The sequence below is a fragment of the Phycodurus eques genome, chromosome 1 (genome assembly GCF_024500275.1).
Source record: "Phycodurus eques isolate BA_2022a chromosome 1, UOR_Pequ_1.1, whole genome shotgun sequence".
In the NCBI taxonomy this organism is placed as follows: Eukaryota; Metazoa; Chordata; class Actinopteri; order Syngnathiformes; family Syngnathidae; genus Phycodurus; species Phycodurus eques.
The window spans coordinates 43,652,168-43,674,229 of record NC_084525.1 but is presented as its reverse complement, the minus strand read 5'-3'; the positions used below and the strand labels follow the sequence as shown (position 1 = coordinate 43,674,229).

At 44.8% G+C, this 22,062-nt stretch overlaps 1 protein-coding gene across 2 annotated transcripts in view; it reads left to right on the top strand.

The window, feature by feature from the left end:
- Positions 1–22,062, top strand: part of ptges3a (prostaglandin E synthase 3a (cytosolic)) — a 67,436-nt gene that overhangs the window by 12,654 nt on the left and 32,720 nt on the right. For both annotated transcript variants that reach the window (XM_061693566.1, XM_061693571.1), the window contains exon 5: positions 14,851–14,940. In XM_061693566.1, the coding sequence (XP_061549550.1) occupies positions 14,851–14,940 (90 nt within the window). The remainder of the gene's footprint in view (positions 1–14,850; positions 14,941–22,062) is intronic.

The following is a 22,062-nucleotide window of genomic DNA, read 5'->3' as shown; positions in this document are numbered from 1 at the left end:
TACAGCGTGGCAGAACTCTACAGTGAGTGCACGAGTAATGTATAATTGGCCCGACAGAAATGTGACAACAAACTCAAACAGAAAATTGGCAGCATGTTGCAATGAAATTGTAAGTTAACTGTTTAAGAAGTTAATGGCTAGAGGGAAGAAGCTGTTGGAATGTCTGCTAGTTTTACTTTTCATTGTTCGCCCGTTCTACCTAAGGGAAGGAGCTGGAAGAGCTGGTGACCAGGATGTGGAGGGTCGAAGAGGATTTTGCATGCTTTTAGTTCTGGCTCGCTGCCAGAACTAAAAGCCCCCACCCTACCCACCCTAAGTTCTTAAGGGTGGGTAGGGGGGAACCGACAATCTTTTCAGCAGTTTTTTTAGCAGTTTTGATTGTCCGTTGGAGTCGGAATTTGTCCTTTTTGGTAGCAGCACCAAACCAGACTGTGATGGAAGAACACAGTACTGATTCGATGACTGTTGTGTAGAACTGCCTCAACATCTCCTGTGGCAGTCCGTACTTCCTCAGAAGCCGCAGGAAGTATATCCTCTGCTGGATCTTTTTGAGGATGGAGTTGATGTTGAACTCCAACTTCAGGTCCTGAGAGACTGTAATTACCAGGAACTTGAAGGTCTCGACGGTTGGCACAAGGCAGTTGGAGAGCGTGAGGGGCAGCTGTGGCGAAGGATGCCTCCTGAAGTCCACAATCATCTCTACAGTCTTGAGCGTGTTCAGCTCCAGGTTGTGTCGGCCGCACCACAGCTCCAGCCGCTCCACTTCCTGTCGATATGCAGACTCGTAACCGTCTTTGATGAGGCAGATGACGATGGTGTCGTCTGAAAACATCAGGAGTTTGACAGACTGGTGCGTTGAGGTGCAGTCGTTTGTGCAGAGCGAGAAGAGCAGCGGAGAGGACACAACCTTGGGGCGCCCCGGTGCTGATGGTACGTGTAGTTGAGGTGGCCTCCCCCAGCCTCACCTCCTGTGTTCTGCCCGTCAGGAAGCTGTAAATCCACTGGCATATGGCAGGCGAGACGCTGACCTGGAGAAGCTTGGAGGAGAGGAGTTCGGGGATGATGGTGTTGAACGCAGAGCCGAAGTCCACGAACAGGATCCGCACGTGGCTCCCCGCGCCGTCGAGGTGTCCTAGGATGAAGTGCAGTCCCATGTTGACTGCATCATCCGCAGACCTGTTTGCTCGGTAGGCAAACTGCAGGGAGTCCAGTAGGGGACCTGTCACGCTCTTGAGGTGGTCCAGCAGGAGGCGTTCAAAGGACTTCATGACCACAGATGTCAAGGCGACAGGCCTATAGTCAGTCAGACCCAAGACTGCAGGTTTCTTGGGACTGGGATGATGGTGGAGCGTTTGAAACAAGATGGTACTTCGCACAGTTCCAGAGATCTATTGAAGATCTGTGTGAAGACTGGAACAAGCTGGTCCGCGCAGATTTTGAGGCAGGATGGGGAGACAAGGTCTGGGCCTGCCGCTTTGTTAATCTTTTGTTGTTTGAAGATGCGTCTCACATCCTGTTGGTCAACGCAAAAGTCAATGGTGCGATGGTGGTCGGTAGTGCAGCTGAGTGGGTGTGGGATGTGAAAGTGTCCTTTTCAAATCTGCAGTAGAAGGTGTTCAGGTCGTCGGCTAGTCTACTATTGTTCTCAGCTTGGGGGGGATCATCGGTTAGTGATAGCAATGCATGCCAAACTGATTTAGAGTTGTTAGCGCTAAACAGTTTTTCTAACTTTACTGCATAGTTTCTCCTTGCAAAGTTAATTTCTTTCGTCAGCTGGTTTCTAGTAGATTTTACAGGGCCCTGTCCCCACTTCGACATGCATCCTCTTTAGCCTGGTGAAGTTTTTTTAAATTTTGTTGACTTGTTCACCAAACATTAGCAGTGCGGCGTTTGTGTTAGCTTGAGGCGGAATGTAAACACCGGCGAGAATGAAAGATGCAAACTCACGCGGCGAGTAGGATGGCTTACAGTTCAAAAACAGCGACTCTAAATGCGGGCCGCAGTGTGTGCTGAGCTCTGTGATGTCCGTACACCATTTGTCATTGATATAGAAGCATATCCGTCGCCTTTTGTTTTCCCCGATAATTCCATGACGCGATCTGCGCGTCATGGATCTGGAAGCCGGTAAGCATAACGGTGCCATCGGGGACAGCCTCACAAAACCGAGTCTCCGTAAAACACAGGGCGACGGAACATCCGAAGTCATTACTGGTCTTTATCAGACGATGAAGCTCGTCCATTTTGTTGGGTAGGTTAGCTCTCTTCCCTCTGTGGCATCGCCTTCGCCTCCATGCGCCATATACTGCAGCCCCCCCGGTGAGTAACTCAGGGGGGAAAAAATAAACAGATTTGCGAAAGTTGGTGAAAGAAAGTCCGGGGTAGACTCCCTGATGTTGAGCAAGTCTTGCCTTTTGTAGGTGAGTCGCGTAATGTCTCCAAAGACGAACGAAAAACACAATAACATAGACAATACTAGAGAGCACGTAACAGAGGCGTCCACACAGGTAGGCGCCATCTTGGAAAACTCTTGGTTGCTGTTGCTGGAGGCGGGACAGTCTCCAGGGCTGCCATCTGTGTCTTGAGCTCGTAGCACTGTACCATCTCTTTGGAGCGTTCTGCTTTGAGCGTTTCAGTGAGTTCGGTGAGCCGCTGGATGTCACCGGAAGCTTGACGCAGCAGAAGAGTTGCTCGCTGATGTTCGGCCCGTAATTCAAGCACTTGGTCATGAGACGGTCGGTCGGCTACTTCTACCAATTTAGCTTTTAAGTGGGCAATCTCGACATAAGCTTCTTGTTGTTGTTTTTGTTGAACTCCGGACGTTAGAGATAGGGGCCTTTATCATATTCCCAGTTTAATTAACCGCTGTCTTTAGACTGCAACTGTGCAGCCTCAGCTGCAGCAGTTAGGTCGGCTATCCGAGCCTCCTTCAAGGCCAGCATTTTTGACAGACTCTGTATAGCCCGGATAACGTCCCTAGTTAAGTTACGGATAAGCTCTTCCAATGTGTCAAGATTGTCATATTGACTGGGACTTTCTGAGAGTTCCGCCATGCTTGCGTTGCGTGTGCAGTAGCTGTACACGGTAGGCGACTGAATTGTTTGTAATGTAAGCTTGTTTGAGCTGTGTGCCTAATTTGGAATAGAGGCACAATTTAAGCGATGCAATTAATTGTTAAACATTTAAATTTGTGTTCGCAAATTATGGTGTGAGGGTTTATCACGTAACTGTGAAGGTGTTCGAAAATGTGCGTAGAAGCAGTAATCGAATAGTGCACAATTGTTGACGGCGTCAAGTTATGCGCACAAAATGTATTTGATCAAATTAATATTGCTGCATGAGAGTTGGCAATTTAATTATTTAAAATATTTGCGAAGGGCACTTGGTTAAAATAGTTGTGAAAGGCACTTGGTGCAGTGAAACGAATCAGCTTGTGAACTCAATTTGAGGCTAATTTAACCAATTAATTTATTTAGATTTTTAAAACAAAGTTATGATTTAGTTAAACAAATTGATTTGACTGTGTGTGATGGCTATCACTGCAAGTCAATTCAATTTCTGAAAGCAATTTAGGACTTCAGCACAAAATTCACAAGTTTTATTTAACTTTGGTAAAAGTCAAATGGACTTATATTCAGGCTTGTGAATTAATTAATTGCTTGTATGGTTAGCATTGGTGTAGGCTTTAGGCAGAGGGAAAAGCCAACAACAACAAAAACAGAGAAAAACGATTTGAAGAAAAGGAAAAAAAAATTCAAAAAACATTTTCCAAAAAAACAAAACATTTTCAAATGTTTTTGTTTGTTTCTGGAAAAAAATGTAATCAAATCAGGTTTTTCCTTTATTTTTTATTAAAAATTAAAACCTGAAATGGTTAAAAATTAAACAAGCAATTCATTAATAGCTCCCCTTCGGAAACAAAACCATTAAGTAATTGTTTACAATTAAGGTGAGGCGGTGTATAAATCAGGTTGTTGTGTAGGGAACGTCTGCGAACGGAAGGTGGCGCCACTGCGTTAGCAATGCAGCACCTCTTGTTAGCACAGCTTGTTGTAATCGTTGCGTTGTAAATCGCAAAAGTGGTTAAAAAATACCAGGCATAAAGCTTTAAAACACAATCGTGGCGTCAGCGTTTCGAAAAAAGAGCGAAAATGGAGGCTTTTAGATTAATAAGAGCACTTTAATCACGATCGTGGATTGATGAGGGTAAGTTAGCCGTGCTCTCGAGGGGTGTTCTGTTGTTAGGCGACGTGTGATGCAAGATCGCTCGTCACTCGCAGCAAGCACTCGTGGGAGATCAGCGCACAATGAAAGCTTAAAACCAGCAGGAGAAAGCACTCGGCGGTGCTGTAGGCAAGGTAAAGTTTATGATTTCACCAGCAGTGATCAAGAGGGGACACGCTGTCTCGATGCGTGTTCGCTAACGGATTCCTAGTGGTTGAACAGCGGCCAGGCAACAGCTTCCGGTTTACAGTTGGACTGCGTAATGGTATGAGCGTCCGCGAGGGGGCAAACCGATGCCTGTGCAACGGTTCAAAACCACAAAGTAATGAACCAATGAGGCGACGTCATGATGATGTCACGTTTTCCGTCTTCCACGGTTCAAAGCATGCCGCGCACGAAACACGGATGTCCAAATAGTTCTCGATAACCAGAGGTCTGTTGTCGAACCCAAACACACACAATGATACAGGTAGTGAATTTTTATAGAAAATGTAATAATATAACATGGGGAATCTACAGGGAAAAAACACAGAAAAACACAAAACAAAGTACAGATGAACATTGGCAAAGGAAACTGACTTGTGATGTGAGATTTGTAGAATGAGCGTGTAGTGAATGCATATAGCTGGGGATTCCTGTTCTCGTTAATTTAAACCAAAATATGCACTAATTTGTACTTTTAGTAGACCGCAATGTTGGACTTACGTGTCTTGAACACGTTTGTGGCAGGCGGGTCAAGCCTCAGAGTGTTCGGCCGACCCGATCCGTACCGGGAACAGGTCGATTTTGCGGAAAGGAAGAAGAAAAAGGAAAAAAGGAGCCCAAAAATTTGAGATCTAACGGGGAATCTACAGGGAAACAATGCAGGGAAAAGCAAACAGAGGACAGACGAACATTGGCAAAGGAGACTGACTTGTGATGTTACAATGAGCAAGGGATGACAATGCATATAGCTGGGGGTTCCTGTTCTCGTTAATTTAAACCCAAATATGCACTAATCTGTACTTTTAGTAGACCACAAGTTGAATTTATGGTGTGTGGAACAGAATTTAGGCAGGCTGGTCGATCTCACAAATGTTTGGTCGGTCCAGTCCGCACGGGCAACAGGTGGATATGGCGGAAAAGGAGGAAGGGAAAGACAAAGGAGCTGGAAAAAGAGTTCCCAGGCTGGGCAGCCGGAGCCCGTAGGTGGCTGTTCGCAAGACGCTCGGCGCGGACGCGCGCTGCCTGGTTCCTTCCCAACGGAGTTTGCCCAGGCACCCAAAAGGGTAGCTCGGAGCGCTGGCAGGATGCCCTGGGGCGGGGAAGGGGCCGATGTGTCCTCGCCACCTCGTGGTGCGAGGTGGGGTTTCCTTGCTGAGCCAGTCTTCAGCAAGTTGGTCGAACGAGCATCGGCACTCAACAAAGCTCCCGCCTTTATGCCCACCCAAAAAGAGGTGGTTCCCCCACTTGCCCCTGCCCCTCCGGGGCCAACAGGGAAGATAGGCCCCCTCTTCATGTTACTTTTCCTTCCTAGGATTATTTTGTGGTTTAAAACCAGAGGGATAAAATATTAATTGTTGGATTTAAGATAATGAGACCATTTTCCATCTTTGCATTGTCACTCGCACATCCTCTTTAATCCCTGTAACAAATGTTTCAATTGTTGTTGAGAACACTGTAATATTTGCAATGTGGCATTTGGGTTGTGTGGGGTGAAATGGTTCAGTTGACAAACAGATTTGACATCAGACATACAATCACTAGTGGCGCTATTGTATTGGTAACACTGGGAACGTTCATGTAACGTTCTTAAAATATCATACATCATTCAAATTCGGTGCAGATTGTGATTAGTTCCTCCGGAGTTGTAGTAGCTTTCCACCACTGTGGGTGACGCTAGTGTTCCATCCATTGTCCCAGACAGAAGGAACAAATGTCACCGAAAACAGCGGGAAAAATAAGTCTTTGTTGGTGAGACTCTTCAGGTTGGTTGAGGGTGGAAAGTTAATTAATTTAGCGTCCGAGTGAGAAACCAGTTGTCTGTGTCTCACTTTGATGAGCTCCTTCGGACTGGCTGGCAATTAATTTAGCATCCGTGTGCGAAATTAAATATCCCGTGCTTCTCCTTTGATAAGTAGACCAGGCTTTCTTTAGATGCCCTGTGTACGCAGACTGGCTCAGCGGGGCAGCCGAAGCAGGTATGCAGAACAGCACGAGACTGGGGGTTGCTGGGCATCATCTTGAATGGTGTGTCCGTTTCAACAGCATGTCTAAAATTAAAATTATTATTTAGTACATAAGACAGCATTATCAGACAGCTCTTTTAAAGATTCACAACTTTCAACTTTTCATAAAAACCCATTTTGAACAGTTCAAAATCACAAAATACTGAATTTAAATATTGACATCTTTTTTCTAATTTTGTCTCTCATAGGTGAGGTATACCTATGATGAAAATTACAGGCCTTTCTCATCTTTTTAAGTGGGAGAACTTTCACAATTGGTGGCTGACTGAATACTTTTTTTCCCCACTGTATTCACATTGTGAAACCCTCTTTTGCACAATATAATTTTAATGTTGCACTGAGGTGACTGGTCATTTATTTTAACAAAGTTAAAACACACTTTTGTTCGCTGCTGCCGTTGGGCACAAGCATGTCTTTGTGCTCTTTATTCTTCGTTGGTTTTTGCACTTTCTCCTTCGGGGTCGGTGGACTGTAGGCATCAAAACTGGGAACCGATATTTTTTAATTTGAACAGTTCCGGGAGGACCGGAACATTAGTACTGGTTCCTATAAATTCTCGATGCATAACCCTACACGCTAATGGTCATAATTCTATATTAATGATATCCTGCTAGTATGAATGTTTGCAGTAGAGATTCCACCACATGACATTACCTTTCTATAATAAATAAATAAAAAATAACACAAAATAATTAACGTGCCAAGGATCACAAGGCCCCCTTTAATTAAATAGCATTGAAGACATTGAAATGAGAGTACAACATTCAACACTTTATTGACCACTTTCAAAAGCAAGTCATTGATAAACACTCACGACGCCCGACCTGCTCCCCAGTATGCCTCAGGGAGCTGGCTCAAGGGTCGAAGGTGGAAGTGAAGCAATCGGTAATCGGTTCAAACAGTAACAATTAATCTGCACACACAATCAGTAAAAATCCCAGAGGGTACATAGGGAGAATCATCATACTTCCATTTTCTTTCTTTTTTTTTTTGGTACTATGTTTAGAAGTGAACCCGATCATAAACTCTTAAATTCCAACGAGTTTATACGCAATCAATACACTAATATAATAAGCAAAAATGCATTAATAATTTTTAAACCAGTACATAGAAAAAATAATCAAAATCATATAGGCCAACAATGTACAAAATCCAACAGGAATGGGAAACTATTTTATTTTTTGACTGCAACAGGCATTTAGTTGTATGCTGTTAAACATATTAACATACTGAATATGGACCACTATCAAAAACAAGTCGTAAACACATATGACGCCCGACTCCGAGCTGCTTCCTAATACAGGAAGTCCTCGATTTACGAATGAGTTCCGTTCCTACGCTGGCGACGTAACCCGAATTTCCGCGTAAGTCGGATTTCACCGTTAAAGTCGAAATTTACGTTCAAATACTTCTGTTACGGGTATTGTCCCACGTGATTGTTACAGCAAGCTCAGTGTGTGTGCTCGCGTGCGTCGATGTGTGGGTGAGACGGGACTGTAAAGGAGGAAGGAGTGCGCACAAGTGCGAGTGTTTACAGTGGCAAGTGTAGTGACGGCGACCGGGGAAGAGTAACGATTAGCGGAGGACACGTTGGCGTTGAATGTGCAGAGGAGCTAATAAAGCCATTAAAGCAGCAAATCGGTGCTTCGTGCCTTTATTGTTGCCACCACCCAGCTCAGCTGTGCAACAAGAGAACTCCGAGGAGTACAACCTCGGCACTGGAGAAGGCGTCTCCCGACCATAGTCAGGTGACCGTAGCAGGAAAGGTTAAAACTTCGTATAAAGAAACTAAAATACACTAAAATAAAAAAATAAGAGGCTGCACTTACCATTACTGCTGAGAGTGTGAAAAAAGGAGGGCGAAAAAGGCAAAGATACTCCCGGCGCACAAACACAGACAAGCACTATGCACTCGCGAAGCAGAAACACTATGGTGCTGGGGACAAAATGGCGGACGTCGCACGGGAGTCGTAAAGTCGAAACGTCGTAGGTCAAGTACGTCGTAACTCGAGGACTTCCTGTATGCCTCGGGGAGCTGCCTCCAGGCTCGGAAGTGATGCAATAGCTGCCTCGTCTGTCGGTGGCAGCTCAAACAGTAACAATTCATCTGCACACAAAATCAACAAAACCCCAAAAGCAACGTAGGGCCCATGATCAGCCTGCCACTTTTGATTTTTTTCTGTACTGTACTCTTTAATTCTAGACACTTTATGCACAATTGATACAATAAAGTAATAAGTTATACATATTAACATACTGCGTATTGACCACAAACAAAAACAAGCCGTTTTATAAACACATGCGATGCTGTGGTACGAGAAAAGCCATCGGCAGCTGCTTCAGCAGGTCGAATGGGGCCGACGCATCTGCGATGGCTGCCTCAACACACAGTGGGTAGTGTCGTAGGACTTTCCTCGTTTTAGCAGCTGCCTCAGAAGTGACATAGGAACTGCCTCGTTTGAAGCAGCTGCCTCGGAAGTGACATAGGACCTGCCTCGTTTGAGGCAGCTGCCTTGGAAGTGACAGCACCTGCCTCGACCTCATGCCGTTCCAACAAAATCCGCTAGGCCTTTCTCAATTTTTTATTTTTTTTAAAATGAAAAGCCTATTAAGACAGCTAAACTTTATTTGGGGTTAATCAGAGGTACTCTGAATGGTGACAGGTGTGTGTTGACTTCCATTGAACAACTTTGAATGTGATTTTTTAAATTTATTTTATTTTTTTTAAATTGTGAACATGGCCAGTTTTAAAAGGGTGTGGACACTTGTGCAACCACATTATCACAGTTTTTTTTAAATTCCCCTCTTGAAAAGGTTTCTCATTCTTCAATTGTTCAGGTTAGAGGTAGTGCTGGGTGATACGGTGAAAAACTTGATTAGATCGATATTTTATTAATGCTCTCTGGAAAAAGGGGATCATCGATTTCATTTTCCTGTACTTTTCGCCACGAGACTTCCGCTAGCATTGAGTAGATGCTAGCAATTAGCGAGCCATAAATGGTCCCAAAAAAGCACACGTCTGTCATTTGGAAACATCAAAGTCTCCAAAACATGTATAAAAGATGTTACGACAAAAACAGGCATATACGTGTAAAATCACCTGAAGATGAAGGATGTCATCAAGTGCGATGCTTGTATCACGTTAAAGAGTGCTGCGACTTTTGTAACATAAACAAAACAACAGCGCGGAGCAATCATAGTGGCAGTTGAAGCTCTTGTGTTTTCGTGTTGCGCCTAGAGTGAACTCCCCGACACACCCAATGTTGGTAAATTGTGCGTTTGTTGTGTCGGTGCGACTGTGTAATGCAATTATGTTTATAAGGATATCTGGGTGTCTATCTGTAATGGGATGTCCATCCATCACTTTTCTTCTTAGTATCTTCTTGATTTCCAGCAGACTGGGCCCATTTAGTGCATTGCTGCCACCTATTCTTTTTTTTTCTTTTTTTTTTATTCTTTTAATTCTTTTTATCCTATTACATATACTGAAATAACTGTCCAGCAGTAATGTTATTGACATAATTAAAAAAATATGGAAATTCAGACAAGTTGTTCTGGAAGGGAATTTCTATAGGTTAGCAGCTCTGCAGTCATAAATGGAGTTTTACTAATAATTGGCATAATAATTTCTTCCGGCGCCACGGTGGACGACTGGTTAGAGCGTCAGCCTCACAGTTCTGAGGACCCGGGTTCAATCCCCAGCCTGTGTGGAGTTTGCATGTTCTCCCCGTGGGTTTTCTCCGGGCACTCCGGTTTCCTCCCACATCCCAAAAACATGCATTAATTGGGGACTCTAAATTGCCCCTAGGTGTGACTGTGAGTGCGACTGGTTGTTTGTTTGTATGTGCCCTGTGATTGGCTGGCAACCAGTTCAGGGTGTACCCCGCCTCCTGCCCGATGACAGCTGGGATAGGCTCCAGCACGCCCGCGACCCTAGAGAGGATAAGCGGCTCAGAAAATGGATGGATGGATGGAATTTCTTCCGCTTTTTCAGTTTTCGGCCTTGGGTTTCTCATTTTTGTTTCTTTGGTTTCAGTTAATTTTCATTTCGGTGCATTACTAATTAGGTCCCGAGCAGTGACCTGCGAGGTCCCTATTGTTTTTGTAGAAATTATTCCTATTATTATGAGGGCCAGAGCAGATAGACCTGCGAGGTCCCATCCATCCATCCATTTTCTACCGCTTATCCAAGGTCGGGTCACGGGGGCAATAGCTTTAACAGGGACGCCCAGACTTCCCTCTCCCCAGCCACTTCATCCATCTCTTCCGGGGGGATCCCGAGGCGTTCCCAGGCCAGCCGAAGGATGTAGTTTCTCCAGCGTGTCACGGGTCGTCCCCGGGGTCTCCTCCCGGTGGGACGTGCCCGGAACACCTCACCGGGGAGGCGTTCGGGAGGCATCCGAATCAGATGCCCCAGCCACCTCATCTGGCTCCTCTCGATGTGAAGGAGCAGCGGCTCTCCTCTGAGATCTTCCCGGATGACTGAGCTTCTCACCCTATCTCTAAGGGAGAGCCCGGACACCCTGCGGAGGAAACTCATTTTACGTTTTTATTTTACAGCCTCTCATCATGCTACGCAGAGCTGGTTGGTTCACCTCTCTCTAAATTGTTTAGGAAATACTCTCCATTTTGAAGAGTATTACTGTGTTTATTTACAGGCACTGTGTGGTGTGATAGATTTAATTTAAACACCTAAGATTGTGACCTATATTTCCGAAAATCTCAAAGGGTTGTTGGGCAATGATGCATTATCAAAGTTTAATAGTTTTACTCAACATACATGACTTGGTTGGAAAGATTTGTGAAAGACTTTTGGAGTTAATTTGACTCAAACAAAAGTAAAAAGTAGTCCTCCTAACAATTACGTGAGTAAAAGTAGCAACGTATTCAGTGAAATAACTTCTCAAGTACTGAGTAATTTCTCTGCTAACTAATTATTTATTTTAGTGCCTGGGGGCCATCCCCCATTTTTGTATGCCCCGCATGTTCACATTATAACTTGTTACACAGCTTTGCGCTTCTGACAGCAGTGGTGTTCAACGTATGGCCAAGGGGCCATTTGCGGGTCAGCCTCCATATTTGTGTGGCCCACATTTACTCAATATGGGCCATAACTTTGCATATGTCCTAAAGCGTGGTGTCCATCCTACCGCCCGGGGGCAATTTGTAGCTCTTCATCGTGTCAATACCCCAACCTGCCAGGACCTCAAACTGCAAGTACCCCAACGGTGCGAGGGCCCGATTATAGCTGCGCACAGCTCTAGTTTTAAGATTATATTTTTAAATAAATGTAGGGTAAAGCAATTTATTCCTTTATGTTTATAATTTTAAATGTTCTTCTTTATAATGTAAATCAATTTGGTTTCGGTTTTATACATTTAGAAACTTGAATACAATAAATATTGAGTCACATCAAGTGTTGACATTCGGGGGTAAAATTGTGATATCAAATTGAGTATTCAGACCTTAAATATTTAACTCTTTGTTATATTGCAGCCGTTTGTTGCAATAATTTAAGTAATTTTTTTTCCTCGTTAATGTACATACAGCACCCCATATTGACAGAAAAAAACAGAATTTTTGAAATCTTTGTAGCTTTATTAAAAAAGAAAAACTGAAATATCACACAGCCATATTTATTCAGACCCTTTTCTCAGTATTTAGTAGAAGCACCCTTTTGAGCTAATACAGCCATGAGTATTTTTGGGATGCATAAGTTTTTCACACCTGGATTTGGGGATCCTGTGCCATTCCTCCTTCCAGATCCTCTCCAGTTCTGTCAGGTTGGATGGTGAACGTTGGTGGACAGCCATTTTCAGGTCTCTCCAGAGATGCTCAATTACGTTTGTCAGAATCTTATTTCTCACCATCTTGGAGTCCTTCAGGTGTTTTTTTTTTTTTTAGAAAATTCAATGTGGGCTTCCATATGTCTTGCACTGAGAAGAGGCTTCCGTCGGGCCACTCTGCCATAAAGCCCGACTGGTGGAGGGCTACAGTGATGGTTGACTTTCTCGAACTTTCTCCCATCTCCTGACTGCATCTCTGGAGCTCAGCCACAGTGATCTTTGGGTTCTTCTTAACCTCTCTCACCAAGCCTCTTCTCCGTCGATTTCTCAGTTTGGCCGGACGGACAGCTCTCGTAAGGGTTCTGGTCGTCCCAAACGTCTTCCATTTCAGGATTATGGAGGCCACTGTGCTCTTAGGATCCTTAAGTGCAGCAGAAATGTTTTTGTAACCTTGGCTAAATCAGTGCCTTGCCACAATTCAGTCTCTGAGCTCTTCAGGCAGTTCCTTTGACCTCAACATTCTCATTTGCTCTGACATGCACTATGAGCTGTAAGGTCATATATAGAGAAGGGTGTGGCTTTCCTTATCAAGTCCAACCAGTATAATCAAACACATCTGGACTCCAATGAAAGTGTGGAACCATTTTAAGGATGATCAGAAGAAATGGACAGCACTCGAGTTAAATATGAGGGGACACAGCAAAGGGTCTGAATACTTATGGCTCTGTGATATTCCAGTTTTTCTTTTTTAATAAATCAGCAAAGATTTCAACAATAAATATTTTGTTCTGTCAATATGGGGTGCTGTGTGTACATTAATGAGAACAAAAATGAACTTACGTGATTTTAACAAATGGCTGCACTATAACAAAGAGTGAAAAATTTAAGGGGGTCTGAAAACTTTCCGTACCCACAGTATATTTATTGTCACACACACACACTCACGCATGCACACACACACAATTGGACAAATTAATATTATTGCTTCAAATATAATTACAAAATTATTAAAACAATTTACATCGCACTGACATTGTAACAATGCACAATGTAAAATAAAAGCGGTCCTCAAACCTTTTAGCACCACTAACCGTTTTCACATGAAGACATATTTTGAAGGCACAGAATAGAAACAAAAACAAATAACACAGACTTACGCTTCAATTAGATGGTCTTATGATATCTCCACAGCACAGCGTTTTGTAAGACGCTGCGACGTCATCTGCCTACAAACAATTCTGCATTTCTGTTTCACTGTTGCTATTCATCTTGTGCTTTTTTACTACTCATTGCCTGTTTCATGGCCGTAAATTACAGAACAGTGTCTGGAAGTGTCATTATGCATTGGTGCGCTATGTGTCCTTTGAACTTTGATGATGAATGAAGTTCTCGTTAGCCCACGTTTATTGGACATAATAATCTGGCAACAAAGCTGGCATGGAGACGGTTATTAGCGACTTAGTGACGCGATGATCAGTGACTCTGAATCTGTCGCACAGGCAGCTCCACTCTGGCATTTCCGTGGCTGTGTGCGACGTGGTTTACTCCAGGGACATTCCGCGCTACCGTGTTTTGCCAGCAACGAAGCCGCCATGGAGGCGATGATTAGCGACGCTAGCTAGCGAGCCTGGCTAATCACATTGTAGAGCCACGAAGCTGGTCGTGTGATAAAATCTCGTGTCGCACTGCCGTTTTGCATGTATTATTGGACATAATAATCTGCCGACGAGTGACGCTGCTAGATAGCTAGCCTGGCTAATCACGGTGCAGAGCCGTGAGGCAGATAAACAGTGGAGCTTTTCCTGTGTCAGTACAGTATAATCTTGTCTTTTGAGTCCTCTAGCACTTAGAGCAGTTCTAATGACTAATATTGCAATAGTCCGGTGCACTGACCATTGTGCACAGGGCGCCAAGACTTCAAGCGAGTTAAAGTGACGAGTAGCGCGATAATCTGGGACAATGTTGATTGTGCAAATGTTGCAGATACTCCTCAATCAGTGTGCAAATGGAGCAGATGCTACTCTGGCATGAGTGGCCAGTATTGGTCAACAACAGATATGCAAATAGTGCAGCGTGGTGAGACTACTACAGTGAGTGCACGAGTAATATATAATTGGCCCGACAGAAATGTGACAACAAACTCTTTTTTTTTTTTTTTTTTTTTTTTTTGGTGGTGAGTGCGTTTTAGTTTCTTCATCTTGGGCGGCTGTCAATTTAGTTGAGTGGTCTGCCAAGTAAAGTATGTAGAGGAAACACTACAAATGTCCTGGCAATGTGGGGAGCAAAAGAACTCTAGTACCCAACATGCACTGCGCACCTCATTCCACCAATCACAATCGTACTGTGAAGAGTTTCAGCTTGCAAAACAATATCCAAATAAGAGCCAAAACGTTGTTGCTGTTATTTGTCATTCCCAGATGTAGTTTACTGTAAACATTGTAAATAAGAAACTGTTCTTAATGTTCTATCTGGATAAATAAAGATTAAATAAAAAATAAATAATGTAATTGTGAACAAAGCACGACCTGACCCTGATGATGTGCCAACTTTCAGGAATTGTGACGACATCAATGGTAAAGACGGCACTGTAAATGGTCTGTTTTTCTCTCTGTCAGTGCAACTGCCTCAGTGTGGACTTCAATAACTGGAAAGACTGGGAAGATGACTCCGATGAAGACTTGAACAGTTTTGACAAGTTCTCAGAGGTAAGAGCCTGTAGATGGAATAAACCCACACCCGAACACACACACACACACACACACATTCACTGTGGCTGCACAATATTGGAAAAAAATGACATTGCGATATTTCTTTAACCCTGCGAGAGATATTGCGATGTTAAAAAATACAGGATAACATACATGTAATGTGAAAACCAGAACGCATGTTTATTTCCATCTAGAAAAACTACGCCCAGTCGAGCACAAAAGTATACAGTCATTTATATGAAGTCTACCTGTACTTAAACGCACTAGTGTTGAGCAATAGTCCAGCCCGACATTAGGTTAATTTCTTTTGATGCCCACTTATACTGTAGTGTCATTAGCACATTTCTAACACTATTCATTTGTTTTTACTAAATGTTATTTTACACCAATAGTTTAACATATGCATTAGTATTTCTATATTTGAGTGCATTACTTCAAGCAAAACATGTTGTTGTATATACCTGAAGTTTGTCTCTTCAATACTGCCGTGGCTCTCCCCCTTTCCTCCAAGTGTAATCTGTTGCGACATGTATTTGTTCGTTACATTATGAAGAGAGATACAGTAAATGCAGGCGTGTAATTGTTTCCCGTGTCCTCGTTAATACTTACCATTACAAAAATCCAACTATGTAACACTCTGGGCTGCTCCGTGTGTATTTTTTGGTGGGTTATAATTTACCGTGACATCGGTGCTAATATTATTAGTATGTCCAACCAGGTCCCCCTGTTGGTCACTTGTTAATATTAATTGATTTACTGCATATCAACACAGCAACTTCTCCTACAATGTGAATATTGCACATGCGTACATGCTCAAACGATATACTATCCCCTCTAAAAGTGTTGGAATGGCAAGGTCAATTCCTTTGTTTTTGTTGTATACCGAAGACATTTGGGTTTCAGATCAAAAGATGAAAATGAGACAAAAGTTCAGAATTCCAGTTTTTATTTCATGGTAGTTACATCTACAGTGGGTATAGAAAGTATTCAGACCCCCTTAAATTTCTCTCTCTCTGTGATAGTGTAGACATTTGCGAAAATCTTTTTTTCATTTTTTTCCTCATTGTGTACACAGCACCCCATATTGACAGAACAAAAGGAATTGTTGAAATGTTTGCAGATCTATTCAAAAAGAAAAACTGAAATATCACACAGCCATAAGTATTCAGACCCTTTGGTGTGACACTCATATTTAGCTCGGGTGCTGTCCATTTCTTCTGATTATCCTTGAGATGGTTCTACACCTTTATTGGAGTCCAGTTGTTTTTGATTATACTGATTGAACTTGATTAGGAAAGCCACACACCTATCTATATGAGACCCTACAGTTTACAGTGCATGTCAGAGCAAATGAGAATCATGAGGTCAAAGGAACTGCATGAAGAGCTCAGAGACAGAATTGCGGCAAGGCACAGATCTGGCCAAGGTTACAAAAAATTTTCTGCTGCACTCAAGGTTCCTAAGAGCACATTGGCCTCCATAATCCTTAGATGGAATACGTTTGGGACGACCAGAAACCTTCCTAGAGCTGGCCGTCCGGCCAAACTGAGCAATCGGGGTAGAAGACCCTTGGTGAGAGAGGTAAAGAAGAACCCAAAGATCACTGTGGCTGAGCTCCAGAGATGGAGATGAGAGAAAGTTCTAAAAGGTCAACCATCAAGCAGCCCTCCACCAGTCGGGGCTTTATGGGAGAGTGGCCCGACGGAAGCCTCTCCTCAGTGCAAGACACATGGAGTTTGCTAAAAAACACCTGAAGGACTCCAAGATGGTGAGAAATAAGATTCTCTGGTTTGATGAGACCAAGATAGAACTTTTTGGCTTTAATTCTGAGCGGTATGTGTTGAGAAAACCAGGCACGGCTCATCACCTGTCCAATACAGTCCCAACAGTGAAGCATGGTGGTGGCAGCATCATGCTGTGGGGGTGTTTTTCAGCTGCAGGGACAGGGCGACTAGTTACAATCGAAAGAAAGATGAATGCGGCCAAGTACAGGGATATCCTGGACGAAAACCTTCTCCAGGGTGCTCAGGACCTCAGACTGGGCCGAAGGTTCACCTTCCAGGAAGACAATGACCCTAAGCACACAGCTAAAATAACAAAGGTGTGGCTTCAGAACAACTCTGTGACTGTTCTTGAATGGCCCACCCAGAGCCCTGACTTAAACCAATTGAGCATCTCTGGAGAGACCTGCAAATGGCTGTCCACCAACCTTTACCATCCAACCTGACAGAACTGGAGAGGATCTGCAAGGAGGAATGGCAGAGGATCCCCAAATCCAGGTGTGGAAAAAATTGTTGCATCATTCCCAAAAAGACTCATGGCTGCATTAGCTCAATTACTAAAACTGCCTTGTACCATGTGAAGAACATATCCAGAGCGAAGGCTTGCATGTGTCAAGTTCATTAATGCTTTTTATCTCAAGTAGACTTGACTATCGTAATGGTCTTCTGACTGAACTCCTCTAAAAGAGCATTAAACAGCTGCAGCTCATTCAGAATGCTGCAGCTCGGGTTCTCACCAGAAAAAAGAGGTCAGAGCATATTACTCCAATTTTATTTACACCGGCTTCCAGTCATCTTAAGAATAAATTTTAAAGTTCTGCTACTGGTCTATAAATAACTAAATGGTTTAGGTACCCTCCTTGAGCAGTCACCTTGTCGTGGTGGAGGGGTTTGTGTGTCCCAGTGATCCTAGGAGCTAAGTTGTCTGTGGCTTCATGCCCCTGGCAGGGTCACCCATGACAAACAGGTCCTAGGTGAGGGACCAGACAAAGCACGGCTCAAAGACCCCTAATGATGACGACAAACAATGGACTTCGTTTTCCCTTGCCCGGACGCGGGTCACCGGGGCCCCCCACTGGAGCCAGGCCTGGTGGTGGGGCTCGAAGGCGAGCACCTGGTGGCCGGGCCTGCACCCATGGGGCCCGGCCGGGCACAGCCCGAAAGGGTAACGTGGGTCCCCCTTCCCATGGGCTCACCACCTGTGGGAGGGGCCATAGGGGTAGGGTGCAGTGTGAGCTGGGCGGTGGCCGAAGGCGGGGACATTGGCGATCCGATCCCCGGCTACAGAAGCTTGCTCTAGGGACGTGGAATGTCACCTCTCTGGCAGGGAAGGAGCCCGAGCTGGTGTGTGAGGTCGAGAAGTTCCGACTAGATATAGTCGGACTCGCCTCCACACACAGCTTGGGCTCTGGTACCAGTCCTCTCGAGAGGGGTTGGACTCTCTTCCACTCTGGAGTTGCCCACGGTGAGAGGCGCCGAGCAGGTGTGGGTATACTTATTGCCCCCCGGCTCGGCGCCTGTACGTTGAGGTTCACCCCGGTGGACGAGAGGGTAGCCTCCCTCCGCCTTCGGGTGGGGGGACGGGTCCTGACTGTTGTTTGTGCCTATGCACCAAACAGCATTTCAGAGTACCCACCCTTTTTGGAGTTCTTGGAGGGGGTGCTGGAGAGCGCTCCCGCTGGGGATTCCATTGTTCTGTTGGGGGACTTCAATGCTCACGTGGGCAATGACAGTGAGACCTGGAAGGGCGTGATTGGGAGGAACGGCCCCCCCGATCAGAACCCGAGCGGTGTTCTGTTATTGGACTTCTGTGCTCGTCATGGATTGTCCATAACGAACACCATGTTCAAGCATAAGGGTGTCCACACGTGCACTTGGCACCAGGACACCCTAGGTCGCAGTTCGATGATCGACTTTGTGGTCGTGTCATCGGACTTGCGGCCACATGTCTTGGACACTCGGGTGAAGAGAGGGGCGGAGCTGTCAACTGATCACCACCTGGTGGTGAGTTGGCAGAATCCCCTGTCAGAAGGAGTTTCAACTCCCACCTCCGACAGAACTTCCGGTCCCCCTTTTTAAGAAGGGGGACCGGAAGGTGTGTTCCAACTACAGGGGGATCACACTGCTCAGCCTCCCTGGTAAGGTCTATTCAGGGGTGCTGGAGAGGAGGTTCCGTCGGGAAGTCGAATCTCAGATTCAGGAGGAGCAGTGTGGTTTTCGTCCTGGCCGTGGAACAGTGGACCAGCTCTACACCCTCGGCAGGGTCCTCGAGGGTGCATGGGAGTTCGCCCAACCAGTCTACATGTGTTTTGTGGACTTGGAGAAGGCGTTCGACCGTGTCCCTCGGGGAGTCCTGTGGAGGGTGCTTCAGGAGTATGGGGTACCGAACCCCCTGATACGGGCTGTTCGGTCCCTGTACGACCGGAGTCAGAGTTTGGTCCGCATTTCCGGCAGTAAGTCGGACTCGTTCCCGGTGAGGGTTGGACTCCACCAAGGCTGCCCTTTGTCGCCGATTCTGTTCATAACTTTTATGGACAGAATTTCTAGGTGCAGCCAAGGCGTAGAGGGGGTCCGGTTTGGTGGCCTCAGTATTGCATCTCTGCTTTTTGCTGATGATGTGGTTCTGTTGGCTTCATCAAACCGTGAGCTCCAACTCTCACTGGAGCAGTTCGCAGCCGAGTGTGAAGCGGCTGGGATGAGAATCAGCACCTCCAAATCTGAGACCATGGTCCTCAGTCGGAAAAGGGTGGCATGCCCTCTCCAGGTCGGGGATGAGATCCTGCCCCAAGTGGAGGAGTTCAAGTATCTTGGGGTCTTGTTCACGAGTGAGGGAAGAATGGAACGGGAGATCGACAGACGGATCGGTGCAGCGTCTGCAGTGATGCAGACTTTGTATCGGTCCGTTGTGGTAAAGAAGGAGCTAAGCCGAAAGGCGAAGCTCTCAATTTACCGGTCGATCTTCGTTCCTACCCTCACCTATGGTCATGAGCTGTGGGTCGTGACCGAAAGAACGAGATCCCGGATACCAGCGGCCGAAATGAGTTTCCGCCGCAGGGTGTCCGGGCTCTCCTTTAGAGATAGGGTGAGAAGCTCGGTCATCCGGGAGGATCTCAGAGTAGAGCCGCTGCTCCTCCGCATTGAGAGGAGCCAGATGAGGTGGCTGGGGCATCTGATTCGGATGCCTCCCGGACGCCTCCCTGGTGAGGTGTTCCGGGCACGTCCCACCGGGAGGAGACCCCGGGGACGACCCAGGACACGCTGGAGAGACTACGTCCTTCGGCTGGCCTGGGAACGCCTCAGGATCCCTCCGGAAGAGCTGGATGAAGTGGCTGGAGAGAGAGAAGTCTGGGCGTCCCTGCTAAAGCTACTGCCCCCGCGACCCGACCCGGATAAGCGGTAGAAAATGCATCCATTGGATGGGTTTAGGTACTGTCTACATGAAAGAAATGCTCCTGAGATCGACAGACTCATGTCAAATAGTGGCGCACAGAGTCCAAAGCAAACATGGTGAAGCAGCATTTAGCGATTATGCTCTAGGCGTGAATGTTTTTCAGTCCAGGTTAAAAACTCCTCTTTTTTCTCATGCTTTTAAGAGCATTTCCACTTTTAAATTATATTTCCTGCACTGTACACTGTTTTAATTGTACTTTTTTTTCTTTGTTTAAAATGTTCATAAGCTGTTTTTTGTTCATTGTTTTAAAAATGCTTTTAATCATGTAACGCACATTGTTACCTTGTGTATGATATGCGCTATATAAATTATTCTACTAAATACTGAGCAAAGGGTCTGAATACTTATGACATTTCAGTTTTTCTTTATTCATAAATCTGCAAAAATAACAATTCGTTTTTTTTCTTTCAATATAAGGTGCTGTGTGTATATTAGTGAGGAAAAAAATTAACAAATGATTTTAGCAAATGGCTGCAATATAACAAGGAGTGAAAAATTTAAGGGGCTCTGAATACTTTCCGTATCCACTGTATATCCACTCTATATCCACTGTAGCTGTCCCTTAGCTCAATGAACAGATGAGATGTTTTGTGCTTCATTTCATTTGCTCATTGGTATCATCAGACAGGATAGTGCTGGGTGATGTGGAAAAAATATATTATGATATAAGCCATTTTATAACATGATAACAATCTACCACAATATAGTATGTTTTAATTTATCTTATAAAATATGTGTGGAGGGTCCCCTTCCGGTTGGGCAAGCAAATGACGTGACGCGGTTCCCAGAATTAGTGATTTTTTTATTTTTCAGAGCCGATATCAATTATTCGTAGTCAAGGAGGCTGATATCCGATAATTGGAGCTGACATTCGTCTTGCGATGGAAAGGAAAATATTGACATCAAAATTTGAAATGATAAAATAATTAAAAGATTTTAGCAAATGGCTGCACTGTAACAAAGAGTGAACATTTTAAGGGGGTCTGAATACTTTCCGTACCCACTGTAGATGTGTGAAACAACTCAGGACAGAGCACCTTTTGTCTGAAGCCAGTCACTTTTCAAGTGAGCAAAAGTATTGTATCAGACATTATCAAATTAACTGAAAGTGAATAACATTTAGTATTTGGTGGCATAACCCTTACTTGCAATAACTGCAGCAAGCCTGTGCCTTTACTGCAGCCTCTTTCAGTTCTTGTTAGTTTCCCCTCTTCAGGAGGTAAAATGTATGCTCTTTTGGGTTAAGGTCAAGTGATTGACCTTCCCCCCTGATGTAGTTCTTGGGTTAGGGTTAGTTTTGGGTCATTGTCTTGTTGCAGGATGAAGGTTCTGCCGATTAGCTTGGATGCATTTTTCTGTAAATTGTCAGAACAGAATGGTTTTATAGACTCCATAATCATTCTGCTGCTACCATCATGAGTTAAATCATCAATAAAGACAAGTGAGCCCAGCCTGTTCCAGAAGCAGCCATGGAAGCCCAAGCCATGAGATTACCTCCACCATGCTTCACAGATGAGCTTGTGTGTTTTGGATCATAGGCAGATCCTTTATTTCTCCATATTTTGGCCTTTCCATCAATTTGGTAGAGGTTACTCTTGGTCTCATTCGTCCATAAACGTTTGTGGCTCATCTCTGAACGTCTTTTCAAAATCCAATCTGGCCTTCTGATTCTTTTTGCTGATGATTGGTTTACATCTTGTGGTATGGCCTGTATCTTTCTTCACTCGAAGTCTTCTTCGTACAGTGGATTGTGATACCTTCATCCCTGCCCTGTGGAGGTTGGCATTGATGTCACTAACTGTTGTCTTTGGGTCTTTCTTCACAGCTCTCAAAATGTTTCTGACATCAGGTGCTGTTGATACCCTTGGCCGACCTGTTCAATGTCTG